The sequence below is a fragment of the Eubalaena glacialis genome, chromosome 19 (assembly GCF_028564815.1).
Source record: "Eubalaena glacialis isolate mEubGla1 chromosome 19, mEubGla1.1.hap2.+ XY, whole genome shotgun sequence".
In the NCBI taxonomy this organism is placed as follows: domain Eukaryota; kingdom Metazoa; phylum Chordata; class Mammalia; order Artiodactyla; family Balaenidae; genus Eubalaena; species Eubalaena glacialis.
In genome coordinates this window covers 46,474,051-46,497,412 of record NC_083734.1, presented here as the reverse complement: position 1 = coordinate 46,497,412, position 23,362 = coordinate 46,474,051, and the positions used below count along the sequence as shown (strand labels likewise).

Below are 23,362 nucleotides of genomic sequence, written 5' to 3'. Positions count from 1 at the left end.
TTCAAACTCTAAATTAAATAGATTATGAAAAGGACTGTGAAGAAAGTAAACTGAATGCTAGTTACAGTATTTCAAGAAAATTACTTAACATGCTGACTTTAACATTGTAAGTGTCTTCTTCATGTGTGCACACAGGGTAGACCTCTGAAAAGTGACACTGTAGGTTTTTCTGGATTAATGGCTCTGTTGAGACAAGGTGGGATGGGGGAAGTTTTCCCATGCTAATGTAAAGGGCCATTCACTTGGTTTTAGAGTTTCTTTCCCAGAATGAATTGCTCACCTGCCCCAAAGCCCTCCTACAGAAGTTCTGGAGTCATCACTGATTCAGTGGTAACCGCTAATAACAGAGTGGTGAATTAATAATGAGACGTGAATACTGAGAGTTTGGAGGAAATGGCAACATTTTAGAATAACTGTAAGGTGTGTTCCCCTCCCGCCACCTTAACTGGTGCTCATTTTGCAGGTCAGCTACTTTTCTTGTCAGCCGTGTGGCCAAAGGGCGGAAGAATGCCTCTCAGACTTGAGCTTTGAGGAGGAAGAGTTCAGATTGCCAGATCTGGACTAGCACTTTTGAATTTCCCAGAATGCCAGGTTCTGTGGTTTCCTTGGGAAGCTCTGCATCCTTCCCAACCCCCCGCCACCCCTGAGCCGCTGGAGTTTGGGGCCACTCGGGTCTGCAGCCCAAATCCCGCCTCATTGTTTGGGGCCAGGGAGGGCAGGGAGGGCTTGGGAAGAGGGCCTGGCAGGAGGTAATTGTCGCCTTTGCAAGGGGAAGGATGGCTTACGCCCTGGGGACTCTGGGAAAAAGGCCCACTCTGGTGGTGCGCATTGGATCTCCGCACGAACCTAATAACGGTGGCGGAACTAAAGATGTCGTAAATAACGGGTGGGACGTTAGGCGGGGAAGGGGCGCGCGGTTGCTGATGGTGAGCCTTCGCGTCGCGGCGCTGGCATAGCGATCCGGTTCGGCTCTGAAGGAGGATGTGGCTTGGTGGGAGAGCTGCCTGCAGGGCCAGATCAGTTTGCTATGAGTAAAGAATTAATTTATGAGCTGGAATTAAGCTATGAGATGGAATTAATATAAATATGTGACCAAGAGACACTGTGAGTGAAAAGCAGAAGGTTTTAAATGCAGAACTCAGTGGAAATAGTTTCACAAGGCAACATAGCCTGTGCTCAGATCCCCAAGGCTCCTGAAGGATGTACCACTGTTAATATCACCTGCAAGGAAGGGGATTCTTCCAGGCAAGAGAAACCTACCTTTGACGTCTTATAGAGTTTCTTCTGTACTGGCTGTCTCTACTACTCCCTCACTCCACTCTTGGGATACTGGCTATGTGCCTTCCTACTTACCAGATATAAGAAACAGGTGCAAAACACCACCCGCTCCTCCCCGCAGCATGTTCCTAGTCTTTATTGTGAGACCAGCGGAAGCAAAGGGCATAACATTCCTCTGGCAGACCCAGGCGTCAGGCTTGACTGTGAATCGTTCCTGCTCCCTTCATTCTGCATTCTGGAGAAGTCATTGGCTGGATCTCTCAGTCTCCTAATTTATTTTTTAACTGTCTTTTCTGCTTCTCATATACTGAGATTTTTTATTATTGCTAACACTTTTCATTCGTATATTCTTGAGTTGATTAATGGATGCACTATCTGCTTACATCTGTCTGAGGGTAATAATTGTGCTATCCTAAGGTCCTCTTGTGCTTTGTTAACTCTGATTCATTGGCTATAAGCTCTTATGTTTGTTTTTGTTTTCTGTCCTTAATGGAGTTGGCTTTCTCACATTGTTTGGTCCTTCCTGAGTGTAATTCATCTTTGTAGTTGAGATTCTACTGCGTTTGTTTCCCAGCTTTAGGGGAGAAGTGAAATGAGCTGTTGGGGCTTATTACTCCCAGTGGGTTCCCCTGAGAATAAGGCAGAGGTGGAAGGTGACTTCTGGTGGCTAGTCAGGGAGTGCACACCTTTCTTCCAGGGTTCTGGGACCTTGCCCCCTTTCTAACACCCATTGCTCCTGCCTAGAGGAAGACACCTTTTGCTGCCTGGATCAAGGAGGAAAGATGTGGGGTTGATGTGTGCTGTAGGCTGCTCCTACCGCACTATTCCAACTGATCACCCTGTAGGTAGCTCCAGGACGTTTCTGGTAGGGGAGCATTTGTGGAGCTGCTCCCACACATTGAGCTAAGGTTGTGATTCTTAAGTTATATCTTTTCTATCATTCTTAGGGATTTTGGTGGAAGTTGAAGGGGTGGCGACTTGACATGTTTCAATCTGCCAACTTGAAATAGCACAACTTCATAGGAAACAATTTTGTATCCCTATTACATCCTAGACAAACTCAGGCAAATATGTATCAGGATACAAATACAAGAATGTTCAAAGCAGTATTTTGTTTGTTTGTTTGTTTTTAAATTTTATTTATTTATTTATTTATTTATTTATGGCTGAGTTGGGTCTTCGTTTCTGTGCGAGGGCTTTCTCCAGTTGCGGCAAGCGGGGGCCACTCTTCATCGCGGTGCGCGGGCCTCTCACTATCGCGGCCTCTCCCGTTGCGGAGCACAGGCTCCAGACGCGCAGGCTCAGTAATTGTGGCTCACGGGCCCAGTCGCTCCGGGGCATGTGGGATCCTCCCAGACCAAGGCTCGAACCCGCGTCCCCTGCATTGGCAGGCAGACTCCCAACCACTGCGCCACCAGGGAAGCCCAGCAGTATTGTTTTTAATAAATAAAAACTAGAAAAATCTCAGTATACACCAACAGTTGAATGAATAAAGTGTGGTATAATCATACTTAGAAGTCATACACTTCATCAGAAACATAATGCAAGCCACATAAGTAATCTTAAATTTTCTGGTAGCCACTTAAAAACAAAAGTAAAATGAAACAGATGAAATAAATGTTAATATCTTTTACTTAACCCTTATTTACAAAATATTTTCATTTTAACATGTAATCATTATATACATTATTAATAAGATATTCTACGTTTTTTTCATACTAAGTATTTAAAAACATCCGAAGTATTATTATATCTACATGTAATCAATATAAAAATTAATGAGAGAATCTACATTTTTTTCCCATACTAACTCTTTGAAATCACAATTTGGTTGCTAAATCTTATTACAAATACTTGATCGGTATTGAGATTTCACAAAATTTACAGTCAAAAATGTAGTATCACATATGCAAATTGTTGCTAACATAAACATTTTCCAATAAATACATTATCAGTTTTTAAATTTAATTTTAAAATAATTGAAATTAATTAAATTAAAAATTCAACTCAGTCACATTAGCCACTTTCAAATACTCAGAAGCCTCATGTAGTTGGACATGCAACACTACATACTACAGGCAAAAATAAAATAATTTTACAAAATAATGTTGAATGAAAGAAGCAATGTGGAAAATAATACATATAATATGATTCCACTTATATAAAGTTCAAGAAGAAGCAGGACTAAACTGTGTTGTTTATGGCTGATAGAGAAAAGGCAAAACTACATTTAAAAAGCAAGGAAATTATTATTAAAGTCAGGAGAGTGGTTCCCTCTAGGAAGTCAGAGAGAGGGTTGTGATTGGAAAAGGGCACACGAGGTCTTCTGGGATGCTGGCAGGATTCTTTCCTGACATGAATGGTATTACGTGGGGGTCTGTTTTGTAATTATTAAACAGTTGAACAGTTGTTCAATTGAATTATTGAACAGTTATGTATATTTTATGCACATTTTAGCTTTCAAAACGTTGGTGCCACCCAGAGCTGGGTTCTAACAGAGACTTCGTGATCTAGAGAGTAGGCATTAACTATATGATTTGGTGGGAAGAGTGGGTGGGGCGTGGGTGTGTGTGTGCGTGTGTGTGTGCGTGTGCGTGCACATGCGTGATGGACAGAAAGGAGGACGTGAAAAGAAGGTTTAAACGAAAACAGAGCAGAAATCACCATCCCTAAATTAAATAAGAATTAGGTTGTTTAGGTGGCACCATTACCCAGCTTTCCTCCACATATAGGAGTTAGTCCTATGTAGTATATAGTTGTAGTTATTTTGCAGTTTGATCCAGAAATAACCTTTTCATTTTTCAGGATTCTCAGTGAAAATTATTTGACTGAATTACATAAGGACTCCTTTGAAGGCTTGCTATCCCTCCGATATTTGTAAGTTAATCATATTTATTTATGAGTTCTTATCTATAAAGTAGATTATCTATAAAATAATTAAGGGGTTCAAGTTAGGTAGTCTCTTCAGTTTCTCCTAGCAATAAAATTCTACAATTCTTTAAGTCTGTGTAGGGTCCCAGCCCATCACTAGCACTATATATCTCCTATTCATTTTTAATTTTTTCATTATATAGACAAGGTATAGATAGAAAAATACACTTTAGTTGTAGAGGAAAAGTGGTAATGAGGTCTGAGCAATTATAGACTCCCATATGAACCTTGTTATATAAGTGTTCATATACTCTCCATCTGTATTTATATTTTGTTTATGACCTATGGATCAAATCTGGCCCACAGTCCATTTTTATACAGCCCATAAGTTAAAAGTGATTTTTAAAGGGCTGTAAATGAGAAAAAAAAGAAACGAAGAAAAATATGTGACAGAGACTGTATGTGGCCTTCAAAGCCTAAAATATTGACTTATCTGGTCTTTACAGAAAAGGTTTGAAAAAGTTGGTTTAGTGAAATGAGAGGAATTAAAGTTAACTTCAAATTGTCCCCTACAGGACAAGAAAATATAGAACACTTACATTAATATGAATGCCATTAACTCATAACTTTGATAATTTAATCTAAATTAAATTAACATTTAAATATTAAATATTTAAGTAGATGAAGTTTGTAAACAGTATTGTCAAGAGACTTCCCTGGTGGTCTAGTGGTTAAGACTTTGCCTTCCGATGCAGGGGGTGTGGGTTCGATCCCTAGTCAGGGAGCTAAGATCCCACATGCCTCATGGCCAAAAATCGAAACATAAAAAAAAAGAAGCAATATTGTAACAAATTCAATAAAGACTTTAAAAATGGTCCACATCAAAAAAAAATCTTAAAAATAAAATCAGTATTGTCAAGAAGACATTAAGTTACCAAAAGAACAAACTGTTGTTAAGGATTTCGATGCAGGAATTGTGATACCAGTATTAAGAATGTTCAAGATGATGGTTAAGTGGTATATTTAGAAATGTTTACACTAAATAAGCATATCAGAAATGCCCCTAACAAACATCTCTCCAGCCTTTGTTTTTGTTTTTTGTTTGTTTGTTTGTTTTGTTTTTTGGGCCACGCCACACGACTTGCGGGATCTTAGTTCCCTGACCAGGGATTGAACCCAGGTCCCCAGCAGTGGAAGCGCCGAGTCCTAACCCCTGGACCTCCAGGGAATTCCCTCTCCAGCTTCTTTATCAAAGAGGAAATGCTTGCCTCGTATTTCCTTTATTTAGGGATAAGGAGATAACTGTGTTTTTTGCTATAAAAGCTCAGTTTTTGTCCTTTGTCCATGGCATCCAAAGCTGTGTATGTCATTAATCCTTATTAAGCCAATTAATGATCCTCTTTAGCAAATAGATTCTTCTTGCAAATATAAAAGGCTTAAGGGAAGTGGGTATAAAGAGCCTCACATGACCCTAAAAATAGTTCTTTTAATTATCAAACCTTCCAAGCCTTAAGGGGCAATCACCTTTATATTAGTCTCTTCTCTGCCATCTGGGCTCCAAACCTTACCCAGTTTGGAGAAAAACAAGTAAGATAACTGCACAGTGGAATAGGCCCTTCATTACTTCTACTATGAAATACTTTATAATCTGATTATTTCAGGTTAGCATAAGTATTCTGATTCTTTAAAAAAAAAAAAGCCAATCAATAAAAAAGCGAAAAAAGAATATGCTAATCAGCACTATGCCTAGTGTTGTAAACACGAAGATGGGTAAGACAGGACTCCTTTTAGCAACTCATGATCTCACAGGGAAAATAAACATATAAGCTCAAACCATAATGACAAAGTGCTGTGGAGGCACCATGAAGTAATAAAACTACATTTCTTTTAAAACAGTCATTTCCTCCTTCTATCCACTCCCCAGCTATTTGTTGATTTTATAAATATTTGAGTTTGCTTTATGTCCACACGTTGGCTTTAAACATGATAGACGATGCACATAAGCAGGATCTAGTCCATACTTTGAAGGAGTTTATGCTCAGAGGAAATGGGTTGCAAAAATAGCTATATTTAAAGAAAGAAATGAATATGGGCAATGAGAGCTATAAGTTGGTATTGGAGCACAAAAGAGGGAAAAAAGACTTCAAATTGGATCAGGGAAGATGTTACTAGAGCCGTGCTGTTTAAACGGGACCTCGAAGGGCCATTGGGTATCAATGACAGACAACTTGGGAAGAAGAAGCTTGCAAAAGGGAAGTGGGAGAAAGGCAAAACACAGGGAAAATACTCTGAGTACCTGTAGAGTACAAGTGGGAAGAGTAGGAGATTAGAGCCAGATCATCTAGGGCTTTGGAGGCCAAGCCAAGGATAACATGTCAAGCTACCATGTTACCACAGCAGTGCTTTAGGACAAGCTTTAGCCTGCAACAGAACCAACCACTCGGAGGGCTTGTGAAAACACAAGCTCCACCCCCATAGTTACTGATTCAAGAGGTCCAGAGTAGGGCTGAGTATTTGTATCTTCAGTAAGTTCCCAAGTGATGCTGGTATTTGAGAACCACTTCCGGAGAGTTAATCTGGTGATCGCGTGGAGGATGGCTTAGAAAGGGAGAGGGTAGAGATGGAAACACCAGTCAGAAGACAGTTATACCCATCCAGGTGAAATGAGAGACTAAGCTGGAATCAATGGAAATAAGATAGTCAGCTATAGTCAAGAGTAGGTATTTTCGAATAAAAGTCAATATGATAGAAAGTGTAATACTGAATTAAAGTTACATATTAATGAGAGAAGTAACTTCCTTTCAAGTCGTGTGAAAGGGTATCTTTTATTTCTTCTGGTAATGAATTGACCTAGAAAAACAGAACTATACTGGGACGTGTGTAAATATAAGAATATTCCTTTTAATATTGGAAATTATAATGATATATAGAGATAAAAACTTTGAGCTCATAATCTAGAATTTGATGAGACCACGAAAGGTGGAATCTAATCAATGCTTCTGCTCTCGGGAAAGATTACCTCCAAAATCTATCAAGATCTATAGTTGTATATTTAATTTATGAAGATCCTGAAGGTGAGACTCTTAAGAGAGGTGAAGGCAGGGTTAGGGGCTCTGGAAGGTTCAAATAATAATTCCTAAGGTTTGGAGTTTAGACCAAAGCTTCTTGTTTATTATTATCATTCTAAAGTCTACTAGTTATTCCTACTAATTAGATATCTAATAGCTAATTGAGGCAATATTTTCCTTTTACTTTTCCTAGAGATTTATCCTGCAATAAAATACAGTCTATCGAAAGACGTACATTTGAACCACTACCTTTTTTGCAGTTTATGTAAGTTACCAGTGTAACTTCATTATATTTGGAATTTTTGTAAAGCTTAATTTTTTATAAAATTAATTTGTTACTCATTTTGAAATATGATTAAAATTACTACTAAAACTTTGTAGCAAATCCTTTTTGTCTCTAGCAAAGATTAGTGTGAGAATTATTACACAGATCAGAGTGAATCATTATAGAGCAGTGGTTCTCAACCAGGGTGATTTTGCACGCAGGTGACATTTGGTAGTGTCTGGAGACATTTTTGCTTGTCAGAACTGTATATGCTACTGGCATCTAGTGGACAGAGGCCAGAGATGCTACTAAACATCCAACAGTGTACAGGAGAGCCTCCCACAGCAAAGAATTATCCAGCCCAAAATGTCAATAGTGCTGCCTTTCTAGAGAAATAAAGATCACTTAACACAAGTATTTAATGAGCATTTACTATTTTGTATCTAATGCACCACATATATAATCATGAAAGTATAAATCATAATGTCTTCCACAGTGAGATTTCTTTAGTGTATGGAGGGAGTAGTGTTGTTATGTTTCATCATATATAAATTAGAATTATTGCCAAAGGATAAATGTTCTGAAAGAATATATATTTTTCTTCTTCTTTTGCTTGTGTCTTTTTCTGTAGAAATCTTAGTTGCAATTTACTCACAGAACTGAGCTTTGGAACGTTTCAGGCCTGGCATGGAATGCAGTTTTTACACAAGTTGTAAGTGAAATCGAAGATGAATACATGTAAAAAACTGTGTGTAAAAGCATCATGCAGTTATTGGTTAGCTGGGTGTAAGCCCAGTATGAATTCTGGAAAGTATGTCTTGAGAGCCATTTTTTTTTTTTTTTCAAATGAGGAAACTAAGGTACAAAGAGGCCAAGAGACTTGTTTAACTCATATATATGAATCGCTCTGCTTTCCATAGTACTGATCTTTGGCACGGGCAATAAAAGGCACCAAGCAAAAACACTCAAACTAGCATTGTCATGGAATCCCACTGATGCCTCTCCAATATGCGAATGGTCCATCAAGTTCCACTTTTGAATTTCGCTTTGATTCCTGCTCATGTGCAAAGTTCCTAACTGCTTAAAATGTATGCAACACAGAGCTGCAAAGAACTAAGTTTAGCACTGAATTCTTGAGCGAGCAAAAGGTGTGGGTGCTTCCCCAACCATTATTAGCTCTTTTAAATGGTAAAGCAGAAAGAATTCCTGAACACCCACCACAGGGCTCTCCCCAGCCACCCAGAACATTATTTTTCAAAAGGCATATATCTCTGAAGTGAATTATCTGTGGCCAATAGGGAGCTTTGAGGTATGGAAAAAGGCGTTGTTTGTGTTCAGCTATAGTGTGAGAAATATAAAGAAAATACATTGCTGTAGCCTAATTCAATATACTTTCTTTGCTGACTACTCTTCAGTAAGAAGTGTGGGTTTTACACCCTTTCAGCTCAAAAATTCTGTGATTTCTCATGACACAAGGAAATGAGAGTGGGTACGTTCAATGGCCCAAAGGCGATTTTAGACTCAAGGTAAAGAGCTCTTCTACACCTGGCTTTGGAAAAGACTCTCTTACCTGTCTTGTGGTTCAGAAATCCAGTTTCACACAGTGCATTTTGGGTTAATGAAGGTGTTGAGGCTGTGTCTGGAGCTGGATTAGCAATTCCTGCAGATGCCTATCTTTAGCGGCCTCCTTCCTTTCCCTTGTTAGTTTGCTGATGCCTACCTTGGGGAGAGAGCACCGAGGGTCAGTTTTTCTTTTGCCAGCACACCGGAGAGCAGGCTCATGAGGTCCCTTCACCAGGAGGTTTTAGTAGCGTCAATACAACGTCTTAAACTCACCTCGTTTCCTAAACATCCTATAACACCAAGAGTTCCTTATAAGAATCAGAGTTTCACTATAGTTATGTAGGCAACACAGGAAAATACCTTGTGGAAGTAAATAAATAAATAAACAAATAAATAAATAAATAAATAAATCACAGTTTAAAAATTAATGAATTCATTCAAAAACATTCACTGAGTGCCATGCCCACTGTGTGTCAGCACTGTACTAAGTGCTGGGGATACAAAGGCGCATAGGGCAGGGAATTTGTCCCCAAGAAGCTTTCATCCTGGAAGGAGAAAGATGGATGTTGATGGGAAAACATATATGAGAGCCATTCTAGCATCTGTGCAGCAGGGTAACAAGGTGAGGAGGGGGGTGATGAAGTAGACAATGGGTGGTCGGTTAGAAAAGATTTGTAATGGAAGAGGCACCAACTTGTTCCTTTTGAATTTGTGTTCCTCTTAAATGACAGAAAAAGGTAGTGAAAGAATCAAAACTATCTGGTGTTGGAAATAAATTAGTACTGTACTCCTAAAACTCATTCACAGTTACTTTCAAAAGATTGTCACAGTATAGTAAGTCTTTGTTTTGGGCTAAGTCTTTCTAATAGACAAAGCTAATTTGCTTCAGGAAACATTTGCCGTGGTGAGATGCAGACTTTATTGCATCTCTTTCCAAAGGCAAGCCACCAAAGGAAGATGCCACCCTCGAGTTAAGTCATTTTACTACCTATGATGACATATTACTGGGGTGTTTATAAGTTGCCTGCACTAAATAAGTTTGGCAAAGGGCCCCAGCTGAGGTGGATTTATCATGAATTCAATGAAGCTTAGGCTTAGGGCTCCTCACTTGCATAGGTCCCTTCCAAGGTCTTGAGAGGGGTCCTAGCGATTTTTGTATTCATAACTGCGCATGTTTTTATTAGATAGGATTTCCCAAAGTAGATGAGGTTCAGGCCCCACAAAACCTTGATTCATCACTGGGTTTCAGGTAATTATAAGTCAGTAGGTTTCTTGAATGAAGCCTCTATGTTATTGACAAACATCAGGTGAAGTAGTTAGCAGTGTGGTAGTCTATTTTAAATCGGAAATCGACCTCAAAGATGAGCTAAGAGCTTATTAATTAATAAAGTACCACTTTTTGAATGGTGGTAGTAATCATATCTCTTTCAGATAAAATCAGGAATGAAATATATTATGGAAAACCAGCAGTGGTTGATAATCCTAAATGTTAAGTCTACTTTTTTTTCTGACTTTAAAGTGTTTCTCCTTCATTCACCTATGCAGGTCCAGACTGATGGCTTATTTTTAAAAATTCTTTTAGTCACTTCATTGGTTCTAACAATACAAGCTCCATGATTTTAGAAACTGAAGGACTCTACAATGTAGAAAGGCTATATAACGTAACCAGACAGAGGACATTCACATGCTGGCTTGTCTGTGGTACATCAATATTGTACCAAGAACATAAGCACTAAGAGAGAATAAGAGGAAAATCAAAGCCTTATCCCTATTGAATTATTTACCCCATTGTTGAGAATATCAATGAGGTAGGTGTGGCCACACTATGAAGGCAAATTGAGCTGCGGTCACAGAGTCGCTCTAATGCTCCCCCAGTCAACTAGCATTGGTTTCCTTTCGGTAGCTATGTACACACAAAAGCTTACACACTTCAGGGTGTTGTCATCACTTTTTGCTGTGTCCTAGAATCCTGGCAGCTTCTCAGATTTAGAAAGGCATAAACGCTAAAAACAAAAATAACTTGGGTCTGTCCTTTCGGGTGATTTAGGGTGGCTGTTTTATTTGTAATAGTTCAAAATTTTGAGATTGTCACACCTAGCAACTACTATACTTTTCTTCTCCCAACTGCATCTTCTTCTTCCCACCTGTAGTATTTTCTCCCATTCTATATGTTTTTTCACTTTCTTGATAGTGTCTTTTGAAGCACAAACTTTTTCATTTTTATAAAATCCAATTTATCTATTTTTCCTTTGGTCGTTTGTGCTTCTGGTATCATATCTAAGAAACTGTTGTCTAATGCAAGGTCATAAAGATTTACTCCTGTGTTTTCTTCTAAGAGTGTTACAGCCTTAGCTCTTACATTTGGATATTTGATCCATTTGCAGTTAATTTTCATATATGGTGGGAAGTGTAGGAGTCCAGCTTCATTATTTTGTGTGTGGATGTACAGTTGTCCCAGCATCTTTTGGAAAGACTGTTCTTTCCACATTGAATTGTTTTGGCACCCTTGTTGAAAATCAATAGACCATAAATATGAGGGTTTATTTCTATACTGTCCATTCTGTTCCATTGATTCACATGTCTGTTCTTATTCCAGTACCACACTATGATTGCAGTCGCTTTGAACTGAGTTTTGAAACCAGGATGTGTGAGTCCTCCCACTTTGTTCTTTACCAACGTTGTTTTGGTTATTCTGTTTCCTTGAATTGCCATATGAATTTTAGAATTAGCTTGGCAATTTCTGGAAAGAAGTCAGCTGGGATTTTGATAGGAATTGCAATGGAACCATAGGTCGATTTGGGAAGTAGTGAAATTTTAATAAGATTATCTTCCAGTCCATGAATCCAGCATGTCTTTCTATTTATTTAGATCTTCTTCAATTTCTTTCAACAGTTTTGTACTTTTCAGTGTGAATCTTGCACTTACTTGGTTAAATTTTTCCCTAAGTATTTTATTTGTTTTGATGCTGTTACACATGGAATTGTTTTCGTAATTTCATTTTTGGATTACTCATTGCTGGTGTGTAGAAATAATATTGATCTTATATCCTACAACCTTGCTGAACTCATTTAGTAATGCTAACAGTTATTTTCCTAGATTCCCAGGAATATGTCTTGTGGTCTTCCAGTTTCCCAGGAATACATTGGAACATTTCAAAGTCTCTGTGGACATCTCATTCCTCAGCTTTTCTTTTTAAGCTTTTCGGTTGGGCTGTTTTCTGCCCCAAACTGTTATCCATTGCCTCATGCAACCGCCATGTTAAAATACTTGCTTGCAAATGTTTTCCAAAAATGCCACCTGAGGAGAAGCTTTTCTCACTAGACAGCTCTCAGTCAGGTCAAAGGCAAGCCTTTCAAGTGAGGTCTTCCAGGGGACCACCAGACATGTAAAACAATGACAGTTCTTTGGGAATGAGGCTTTGAAGGACCTCCCAGTCCATGCTGCTCCTCCTGGTACCAGGGATGTGGGCTGTTTTTCAAGGCTACCACTGGCATGGAGAGCAAAGGTCAAGGACAAGTTAAAGCAACACAGATCTCATTGTTCCTACAGAAATTAATTTGTTTTCCTTGAATAAATTGCTCCCCAATTTGCTGCAAGCCTGTTGGTTAAATTTCCAGAGTTCAGAAAAAGTTGACTCTGACCATTTTTGCCAGTTTTGTTGTTGTTGTTGTTGTTGTTATTGTTATTGTTGCTTCTATGGAGGGATGAATTTTCAGATGTCCTTCCTCCATCATTTTTACTGATTTTCCTGCAATATCTTTTAAAATCTCTGAAGTCTCAATGACCATAGGCTAATTAAATATTTATCATGGGAGATGATTAAGGAAAAAATAAATAAAAAGAGAAATAAATAAATAAAAAGAGAAAATATAATTCTCATAGAGGCTTTCCCAGATGTGTAGATGAAGTTTGAAAAGGTATTTCTATATTTAGTGCTCTCAAAATTAAGGTTAAAGTAACAGATGTTTTAAACCCCCCCCCCTTTTTTTTCATTCAGGGTAAACACAGGCTTTAGAGTCAGAACTGAGTTCAAATTCCAGCTCTGCTTCTTACTAGCTTGATGACTTAGGACAAATTATATAACTTCTCTGTGCCTCAGTTTCCTCATTTGCACAATGGGGTAATATATCTATCACATAAGGTTACTGTGAGGATTAAATGTTAAATGCTGATCACAGATGCCTGGCAACCCAAAAGATATTAGTTTTGATAATTATAATATTCGCAAAAATACGTTAATAATTCTTGAGTACAGTTAACCTAAAGTCAGATATTCTTTTCTTTCTTCCTGTTTCTTTTGGGGTTTTTTTTCCCCCTTATTTATTTTAAAGAACTAAGAAAAAAGAAAAAAAGAAAGAAAGAACTAAGAAGAAAATCTATTCCAGCATTTTGGAATAAAATTTTGTTCCCCAAAATTAATTTGTTTATTTTATTGATATATAAACAAAATGTTATTTATTTATTCAGCAAACATTTATTAAATACCTAGTAAATATTAGGCACTATGTCAGGCACAGGAATAATAATGACAATAAAGTGTGGTCCCTGCTCTCAAGTTGCTGGCAATCTAGGAGACTGACAAGTAAACAGGTGATTACATACACAGTAACAAAGGCTATGATACAAGAATACACATGGGACTATGTGATGGGAGTATGGCTTTCACCAGTTCCTCTTGGATTTCTCTCTTCTTCTTTGGCTCCAGAACCAAGGAATTAGCCCTATTTTTGTCTTTCACTGGGTAGTTTAAATCATGAAATTTTAAAAAATTTGTAGAGATGAAAGAAAAACACCTTGAATTATGGAGGACACTAGAAATAGTACTTTTTTACAGAGCAAGGGCTTCCTACCAGCATAGTCACTTCTAGGGTTTTTAACCTGAAAAGTTCTTTGGCATATTTTTTCTTTGCTAGCCACTTTTTTTCTTTTTCTTTTTTTTTTCTTTTTTTTTTGTTTGTTTCTCTTCTCCACTTTATCATCTAGAGACCTGGGTAGTTCCCAATGAAAGAGTGTTTTACAGATGCTAAGGGTGATTTATAGGTAAAGACAGAAAATGATTTTTTTTTTAAACCTTCACGTTCCGTACCAAAAAAAATGAATATAAGCTTTCATGGAAGTAATTGAAAATGCAGATAATTTAAATTCCATTCCATTTTTCAGAATTCTCAATCATAATCCTTTGACAACAGTTGAAGATTCTTATCTTTTTAAATTGCCAGCATTAAAATATTTGTAAGTATTGCAACAGTTTCATGGCTCATGAGATAATTTCTGCTCTTTTTTACTTTCGTCAAAGATTGAGTACTTTGGCTAAAAAGTCATAATTTAGATTTTACCTGGGTTATTGAAAATAAAAGTTATTGGCAAAGAAAACGATTAAGAAAGAATATATATGGGTAAGACAGCCAGCAGAGAATGAGAACAGTGTTGAAGAACACATATAGATATGGAACATGTAGATGCATGTAGGAATATTATTTATCCCAGAAAGCAAAAAGGAATAAGGGGTACATTATTTTTTTTTAAAAAGAGTGATCAAAAGAGGTAGATGCAATTGAAAATGAGAAGTTAGGATAATAAAAAATGATTGTACTGTTCAGCACCAAGGCCATTAATTTGATGATGCAAATTTAAATTTCTTCAATAAGAGCTCTTTGGAATTATCATGTATGGCAAGTAAGAAGCCAGAATTGAAGTAATCACATGTTAAGTCTCTTTTTAAGTTTAGAATTTTTGTCTTTGGGTTTTATATCGTGCATGTTTGGGCTTCTCCTTCAGAGACATGGGAACAACACAAGTGTCACTTACAATAATTGAAAGCATCCTCATGATGACCCTTGAATTGGAAAAACTGTAAGTTGATTTTTCTTACATTTGTTTTCACTCAATTGTTTTTTTAGGTTTGTTTTATTATTTTCTTAAGTCAGGTTTATTTATGTATAATTTTCATTTAACAAAATTCCCTATTTTTAAATATACAGTGTGATGTGTTTTGACAAACGTATAGTTCTGTAGCCACCACCACATTTGAGGTAAAGAAAACTTCTGCACTCCCAAAAGACCCCTCATGTCCCTTTGTAGTCAATCCATCCTCCTCCCACTACCAGCCCCTGGCAACCACCGATCTGATTTTTGTCCGTATAATGTTGCCTTTTCCAGAATATCTTATAAATGAAATCATGTGGTATGTAGCCTTTTGTTTTTGGGTTCTTTCACTTAGCCAGTCTCTTTGGCGATTCATCTGTTTTGTTGCACCTGTCAGTAGTTCATTCCTTTTTATTGCTGAGTAGTATTCTAGTTGTGTGGAGACACAGATTGTTTACGCATTCATCATTTGATGAACATTTGAGTTGTTTCCAGTTTTTTTGGCTATTATGAAAAAAGCCTCTGAAAACACTCACATGTGTGTGTGAACATACGTTTTGTGCGAGCATATGTTTTCATTTCTTTGGGGTGAAATACCTAAGGGTGGGATTGCTTCATCATATGCTAAGTGCATATTTAACTTTTTAAGAAACTGCTAAACTGTTTTCTAAAGTGCCTGTGCCATTTTGCTTTCCCACTAGCAGTCTATGAGAGTTGCAGTTGCTCCACATCTTCCACTGATCCTTATATTTGTTTTCTAAAAACGTTTAACCTTTCTAGTAGGTGTGTAGTTGCATCTCGTGGTTTTTGCCACATTTTGCATTTCTGTAATAGCTGATGATGTTGAGTGTCTATTCATGTGCAAATATCTTTTTAAGTGAAGAGTCTGTTCAAATCCTTTTTTTAATTGGATATTTATATTGAGTTTTAAGAGTGCTTTATATAAAAAGCAATGGAAAAAGTCCTTTCTCCTAGATATGTGTTTAGTAAATATCTTCTCCCAGATTGTGACTTATCTTCATTGTATTAAAGTGTCTCTGAAGACTAGATGTTTTAAGTTTTTGATGAACTCTAATTTAGAAAATTTTTTTCATATTTATTTAATTTATTTGGTTGTGCTGGGTCTTAGTTGCGGCAGATGGGCTCCTTAGTTGCGGCTCATGGGCTTCTTAGTTGTGGCATGCGAGCTCTTAGTTGTGGCATGCATGTGGGATCTAGTTCCCTGGCCAGGGATCGAACCCAGGCCCCCTGCATTGGGAACTCGGAGTCTTAACCACCAGGGAAGTCCCTTAGCAGTTTTTCTTAGATGGTTTGTGCTTTTTTGTGTCTTATCTAAGAAATCTTTGTGTGAGACCCCATTGTCTAACCCAAAATCACAAAGATTTTCTCCTATGTTTTCTTCCAGAAGTTGTATAGTTACATTTAGGTCTATGATTCATTTTGAGTTAACTTTCATATATGTTGTGAGGGAAGGGTCAAGTTTCATTTTTTTGCAGTTTAAAAAACGATTTCTGTAGGACCGTATTGTGACAGTTTATCACACAACTAACTGCGCCTTAAACTGTGCCATCCCCCCTCCAATATGGCAAGCTAATAGAAACTTTCTGTTATGCCAAGGCTAGTTGAGGGGATTGCATGAGATTAGTAGGCGGAAAGGGCCCTGCGTTTAGCAGTCTGTTCCAACCGTCTTTGTCAGGTCAGCTGACAAATGACTGTCTTCACCACGCCGTCACATCTGTTGGTCACTGCTCTAGCCTCATCTTCCTCAGCCTTCCACAGCATCTGCCGCAACTGCGATCCCTCTCTTGTCAGCTAGATGCCCTCCTCTTTGGATATTAAAAATTATTTCCCTATGTAACTACAATACTGTTAACACACAGTATTGAAGAAATTAAATTCCTACACAATAATATTACCTAATAAAGAGTTGCTATTCAAATTTCCCCAATTGTCTCTCTCATATAATATCATTTCTTTTAACAGCTTTTTGAGGTATAATTGACATACAATAATCTGTGTTCACACACACCCATACATACACACCATGAAGACATCATCAAAATCAAAATGTCCATCACCTCAGAAAGTTTCTTAATGTCTCTTTGTAATTCTTCCTTCCCATCGTTCCTCGCCCTTCCCAATCGCCAAGCAACCATTGATCTGCTTTCTGTTTGCATTTTCTAGAATTTTATGTAAATGGAATCATACAGTGTATACTTTTTTCTAACTGGCCTCTAACTCAGCATGGTTATTTTAATCTTCATCCATATTGTTGTATATATCACTAATTCATTTCTCTTTATTGCTGAATAGTATTCCATTATATGGATGTACCACAATTTATCTATTCACCATTGATGGACATTGGAGTTGTTTCAGTCTTTGTCTATTACAGATAAAGTTGCTATGAATATTTGTGTACAAGTCTTTGTATGGATGTATGCTTCCATTTCTCTTGGGTAAATACCTGCAAGTAGAATGGCTGGATCATTGGTAAGTGTATGTTTAAGTTTTTAAATAATACCTATTTTCCATAGTGTTTTGATCATTTTACATCTCTACCAGCAGTGTTTGAGAGTTGCATTTTCTTCACGTTGCGGCCAACACTTGCTATGCTCAGTATTTTTAACTGTAGATAGTTTAATAGGTGTGTAGTTGTATCTCACTGTAGCATCCCTAATGATTAATCATGTCAAACATCTTTTCATATGCTTATTTTCCATCTGTATCTCTTTGAATCTTTTATCTATATTTTTCTGGAATTTTGAGAGTTCTTTATATATTCTGGAAATTAGTCCTTTATCCAATATGTAAGTTGCTAAGTATTTTCTCCCATTCTGTGACTCATCTTTTCATTCTCTCAGGAGTGTCTTTTGCAGGGCAGAAATTCTTAATTTTGATGGTGTCTAATTTATCTATTTTTTTCTTTTATAGTTTATGCTTTTGGTGTTGTAGCTAAGAAATCTTGCCTAACTCAAGGTCATAAAATTTTTCACCTGTTTTGTTCTAGAAGTTTTATAGTTTTCTGTTTTACATTTAGATCTTTAAACCAATTTGAGTTCATTTCTGTACATGGTTTGGATGGAAGTTCATTTTTTTTTTTTTTTTTTTTGCACCTGGATATTCAATTGTTCCAGCATCATTTGTTGAAAAGACTATCGTTTCTCCACTTAAATGCCTTTGAACCTGAAAGTCAGTTATCCACATCTCTCTACTTCTGAACTTTCTATTCTGTTCCCTTGATCTTTTTGTCTATCTTTACACTACTATCACAACGTCTTGAAAGTGTAGCTTCATAAGCCTTGAAATCAGTTACTGTTAGTTCTTCAACTTTGTTCTTTTTCACAGTTGTTTTAGTTATTCTAAATTTTATTTCCATATGAATTTTAGAATTAGCTTGTCAATTTCTATAGAAAAGCCTACTGGGATTTTGATCTATAAATCAATTTGGGGAGAATTGATGTCTTAACAATATTGAATCTTCTGATCCATGAATACATTATATCTCTCCAGTTATCTAGGTCTTCCTTAATTTCCCCCCAGCAATATTTTACAGTTTTCCGTGTGCAAGTCTTTTACATCTTTTGTCGGATTTATTCTAAGTATTTTATATGTTTGATTCTGTTGTAAGTAGTATTTTAAAACTTTGATCTCTGCTTGTTTGTTGAGATAAATTAATCTTTTTGTATGTTGATCTTGTACCCTGCAAACTTGATAAACTCATTTGTTAGTTCCAGTAGCATTTTTGTAGATTCTATCAGGTTTTCTACATAATCATGTTATCTGCAAATAAAGATAGTTTTACTTCTTCCTTTCCATTCTGAATATCTCTTTTCTTTTTGTTGCCCTATTGCACTGGCTAGAACCTTCAGTGCAATGTCAAATAGAAGTAATGAGAGCAGACATCCTTGCCTTTGTCCTGATCCTGGAGAGAAAGTACTTTGTCCTTCACCATTAAATATGATGTTAGGTTTTTTGTCAAAGTCATTTATCAAGTTGAGGAAGTCTCCTTCCATTCCTAGTCTACTGAGGGCTGTGTTTTTCTTTAATCAGGAATGGATGTTAGATTTTTTCTTTCTTTTCCTGCATCTATTGCAATGATTATGTGATTTTTCTCTTCTTTTCTTAATTTGTTTATTTATTTTTGGCTGCATTGGGTCTTCATTGCTGCACGCAGGCTTTCTCTAGCTGTGGCGAGCAGGGACTACTCTTCGTTGCAGTATGCAGGCTTCTCCTTGTGGTGGCTTCTCTTGTTGCAGAGCACGGGCTCTAGGTGCACGGGCTTCACTCATTGTGGCACATGGGCTCAGTAGTTGTGGCTCACGGGCTCTAGAGCGTAGGCTCAGTAGTTGTGGTGCACGGGCTTAGTTGCTCCGTGGCATGTGGGATCTTCCCGGACCAGGGCTCAAACCCATGTCCCCTGCACTGGCAGGTAGATTCTTAACCCCTGCCCCACCAGAGATGTCCTGATTTTTCTTTTTTAGTGTACTAAGTTGGGTAAATTGATTTTCAAATATTAAACCAACCTTTCCTTCTTGAGATAAACCCCACTTGGTCATGATGTATCATCTTTTTCTATATTATTGGATTTGATATGCTAAAATTTTGTTAAGAGTTTTTGCCTCTGTGTTCATGAGAGATATTGGTCTATAGTTTTCTTGTAATGTCATTGTCTAATCTTGATACGGTGAAAGTTGGCCTTATAAATAAGTTGGGAAGTATTCCCTTCTCTTCAACTTTCTGGTAGAGTTTGTGTAGAATTGGCACTATTTTATTCCTTAAGTGTTCGGTAGAATTTCTCAGTTAAGCCACCTGGACTTGAAGCTTTCTTTGTTGGAAGGTTTTAAACTGCACATCCAATTTCTTTAATATCTTTATTCTTGAATAAACTTTAGTAGCGCATGTCTTTCAAGGAATTTGTCCATTTCATCTTGAATTTATTGGTATAAAGTATTCTATAGTATTCTCTTATTATCCTTTTAATATCTATAGTATATTTCTGTTTTCCATTTTATTTATTTCTACTTTGATCTTTATTGTGTTCTTTCTTCTCTTACTCTGTGATTAATTTGCTCTCGTTTGTCCAGTTTAAGGTGGAAGTTGAGGAAGCTGAGTACAGCGTTAGCAATATCCCATATGTTGACATATTATGTTTTCAGTTTCAGTGAGTTCAGAATAGTTTCTGATTTCCCTTTTGATTTCTTCTTTGACCACCAAGTTACTCAGAAGTGTGTTGTTTAGTTTCCAAATATTTGGAGATTTTTCGGATTTGTTAATTTCTAATTTAATTCCATTGTGGTCAGAGACATATATCGAATGACTAAAATCCTTTAAAAAAATTTTTTAAGTTTTTGTTTTAATTTATTTTTTTGCTGCGTTGGGTCTTTGTTGCTTCGCGTGGGCTTTCTCTAGTTGCGGCGAGCAGGTGCTACTGTTCGTTGCGCTGCACCGGCTTCTCATCGGATGGCTTCTCTCGTTGCAGAGCACAGGCTCTAGGTGCGTGGGCTTCAGTAGTTGTGGTACACAGGCTCTAGAGTGCAGGCTCAGTAGTTGTGGCGTACGGGCTTAGTTGCTCCACGGCGTGTGGGATCTTCCCGGACCAGGGATCGAACCTGTGTCCCCTGCATTGGCAGGCAGATTCTTAACCACTGAACCACCAGGGAAGTCCCAATTCCAGCATTCTTAATCTTTTGTGTAGATCCATATTCCAATCTTGTGTCATTGTGCTTCTGCTTAAAAATACTTCTTTTAACATTTCTTATAGTGAAAGTCTGCTAGTAATGAATTCTTTCAGCTTTTGTGTGTCTGAGATAGTCTTTATTTTGCTTTTGTTTTGACAGATCTGGGTATAGAATTCTAGCTTGATAGAATTCAATTCACGACTTTAAAGATGTTATTCCACTGAGTTCTCGTTTACATTGTTTCCAACAAGAATTCTGCTGTCATTGTTATCTTTGTTCCTCTGTATGTAGTGTATAGTTTTTTCCTCTGGCTGCTTTTAAATTTTTCTCTTTATTGCTGGTTTTGAGCAATTTGACTGTTTTTTGTGCCTTGGTGTAGTTTTGTCCATGTTTCTTATGCTTAAAGTTCATTGATCTTCTTGACTTTGTGAGTTTATAGTGTTTACCATTTGGGGAAAATTTTGGCTGTTATTTCTTCAAATTTTTGTATTTCTCCTCTCCTTCATGGACTCTAAGTACCCATGTATTAGGCCACTTGAAGTTGTTGCACGACTCACTGATGCTCTATTCATTTTCGTTGTTGTTTTGTTTTGTTACTCTTTTTGTTTCATTTTGGATCGTTTCTATTACTATGCCTTAATGTTCACTGACCCTTTCTTCTGCAGTGTCTAATCTGCCATTAACCTCGTTCAATGTCTTTTTCATTTAGACATTGTTTTTAATCTCTAGAAGCTCAATTTGGGTCTGTTTTACATTTTCCATGCCTGTACTTAACATTTTCAGTGTTTAGTCAGGGTTTTTTAACATATGAAATACAGTTATAATAACTTTTCTTCATGTATAATAAGTTTTTAAATGTTCTTTTCTGCCAATTCTAACATCTGTATAGATTATGGGTTAGTTTTGATTGATTGCCTTTTCTCCTCAGTATGCATCATATTTTCCTACTTCTTCGCATGCTTGGCAATTTTTCATATGATCCCAGATAGTGTGAGTTTTAGTTTATTGTGTGCTATATATATTTATATTCCTGTAAAATGCTTGGGCTTTGTATTGGGTGAAATTAAGTTACTCAGAACAATTTTATTCTTTTAGGTCTAGCTTTTAAGATTCGTTGGGTAGGAGTCCAAGTAGCCTTTAGTCTGGAGCTCATTATTTGCAACTACTGAGACAAGTCCTTTCTGAGTATCATGAGGTTTTCCAGTCTGACTTGTAGGAACAGGTACTATTCCTACAACCCTGTGTGATATCCAGTTATTCTTATTATTAATCCTTTCATGTGGTTCTTTTCCTGGCATCAAGTAATTCCTCACACAAATGTACTGACCAATACTTTGTTGAATTCTCAAGAGATCCCTCTGCATATCTCCAGAGTTCTTTGTCTGTGCACTTCTTTTCTCTCTGATACTCTGCTTTGTGAACTCTAGTAACCTTGGTTTTCCCAGACTCTCAGCTCCATTTCCTCAGTCAGGGAGTCCACCAGTCTCTGCCTGGACTTCTCTTCCCTGTACCGTGACCTGGAAACTCTCTCAGAGAAGTAAGTTAGGGCAATTATAGGGATCACTTCATTTATTTCCCATCTCCTGGGGATCAATGTACTTTACTGCGTGAGGTCCAGTTTCTTGAAAACTGTTGTTTCATATGTTCTGTCTGATATTTTCATTGTTTCAGGTGGGAGGTTAAATTGGACCTTGTTACTTCATCTTGGCCAGAAGCCAATAACATTCTTTAAGTCTGTTTTGTTTTGATACAGGGTCCAATTAAAGATTAGGCATTGCATGTCGTGTCTTTGTTTCCTTTAATCTAGAATATTTACCTACTTTTTTTTTTTCTTTGGTCTTTTATGACATTGACATTTTTGAAGAGTCTAAGCCAGTTGTCTTGTAAATTGCCCCACAATCTGGATTTGTCTGTTTCCTCATTAGATTCAAAGTAAACATTTTGGGAAAGAATACTATATAGGTGATGTATTCTTCATACTTCAGCACTTCAGGTGGCCCAGTGCTAAGTTTGGTCACTTGACTAAGGTGGTATCTTCCATATCTCTCCATTGTAAAGTAATTTTTCCCCTTGGTAATTGATAAATAATATGTGGGGTGATAGTTTGGGATCAGTGAAGATCCTACTTTCAAACAACTCTTCACCCAACTGTGCATCAGTGATAATCCTTGTCTGAATCGATGATTACATTGATAGTTGCAAAATGACACTTTCCTAATTCTATCATTCCTTTTGCATTTATTAGCTGACATTATTCTATAAAGAAGAGCTCCCCCACTTTTCATTTTGAGTATCATTATGAACTCATGTGCTTTTTAAAAAATTAACTATGTTATACCTTATTATAATGATAATGTTGTTCTTTGGAATGTTCCTTTTGTCCAGATTTGGCCAATGCGATCTCTGTTATTGTTTAACCACATGATGCTTTTTTATTACTAGAGTAATTTGTAATATATTACTACTCACAAATAGGAACTGAGAAAGGGACTCCAGAAGGTGCGGTCTTATTCAGACTCTTCTTAGAAGTCTGCCTTCTTCCTGTGTACTCTCAACCCAAAGTGAGGCTTTCGGGTAGGAAGGAGATACTTCTGAATTAAACTACAGATCAATGTCACCCAATTCTAATCCCTATTCCCTTTTTGCTAGACATACCATACCTACTGCCATCCTAATCCTTCTGTTGGGCACCTCTCTCCTCCTCTATATTTATTTACAACAGTCAAGAGCAGCAATTGGCCAACCAGCCCCTATCCAGTTCTCCAGTCCAT

General features: G+C 37.2%; 1 protein-coding gene across 9 annotated transcripts in view; it reads left to right on the top strand.

Moving 5' to 3' along the window:
• The window catches only part of LOC133080635 (leucine-rich repeat-containing protein 37A2-like), a 65,607-nt gene that overhangs the window by 31,932 nt on the left and 10,313 nt on the right, over positions 1-23,362 (top strand). For 6 of the 9 annotated variants that reach the window (XM_061176667.1, XM_061176668.1, XM_061176666.1 and 3 more), the window contains 2 exons: positions 14,206-14,277; positions 14,824-14,898. The exons of 1 other annotated variant lie outside the window; for it this stretch is intronic. In XM_061176667.1, coding sequence (XP_061032650.1) covers positions 14,206-14,277; positions 14,824-14,898 — 147 coding nt within the window. Of the gene's footprint in view, positions 1-4,083; positions 4,156-7,410; positions 7,483-8,113; positions 8,195-14,205; positions 14,278-14,823; positions 14,899-23,362 lie in introns of all 9 variants that reach the window. 2 more of the 9 variants (XM_061176669.1, XM_061176662.1) reach the window with 2 other exon arrangements.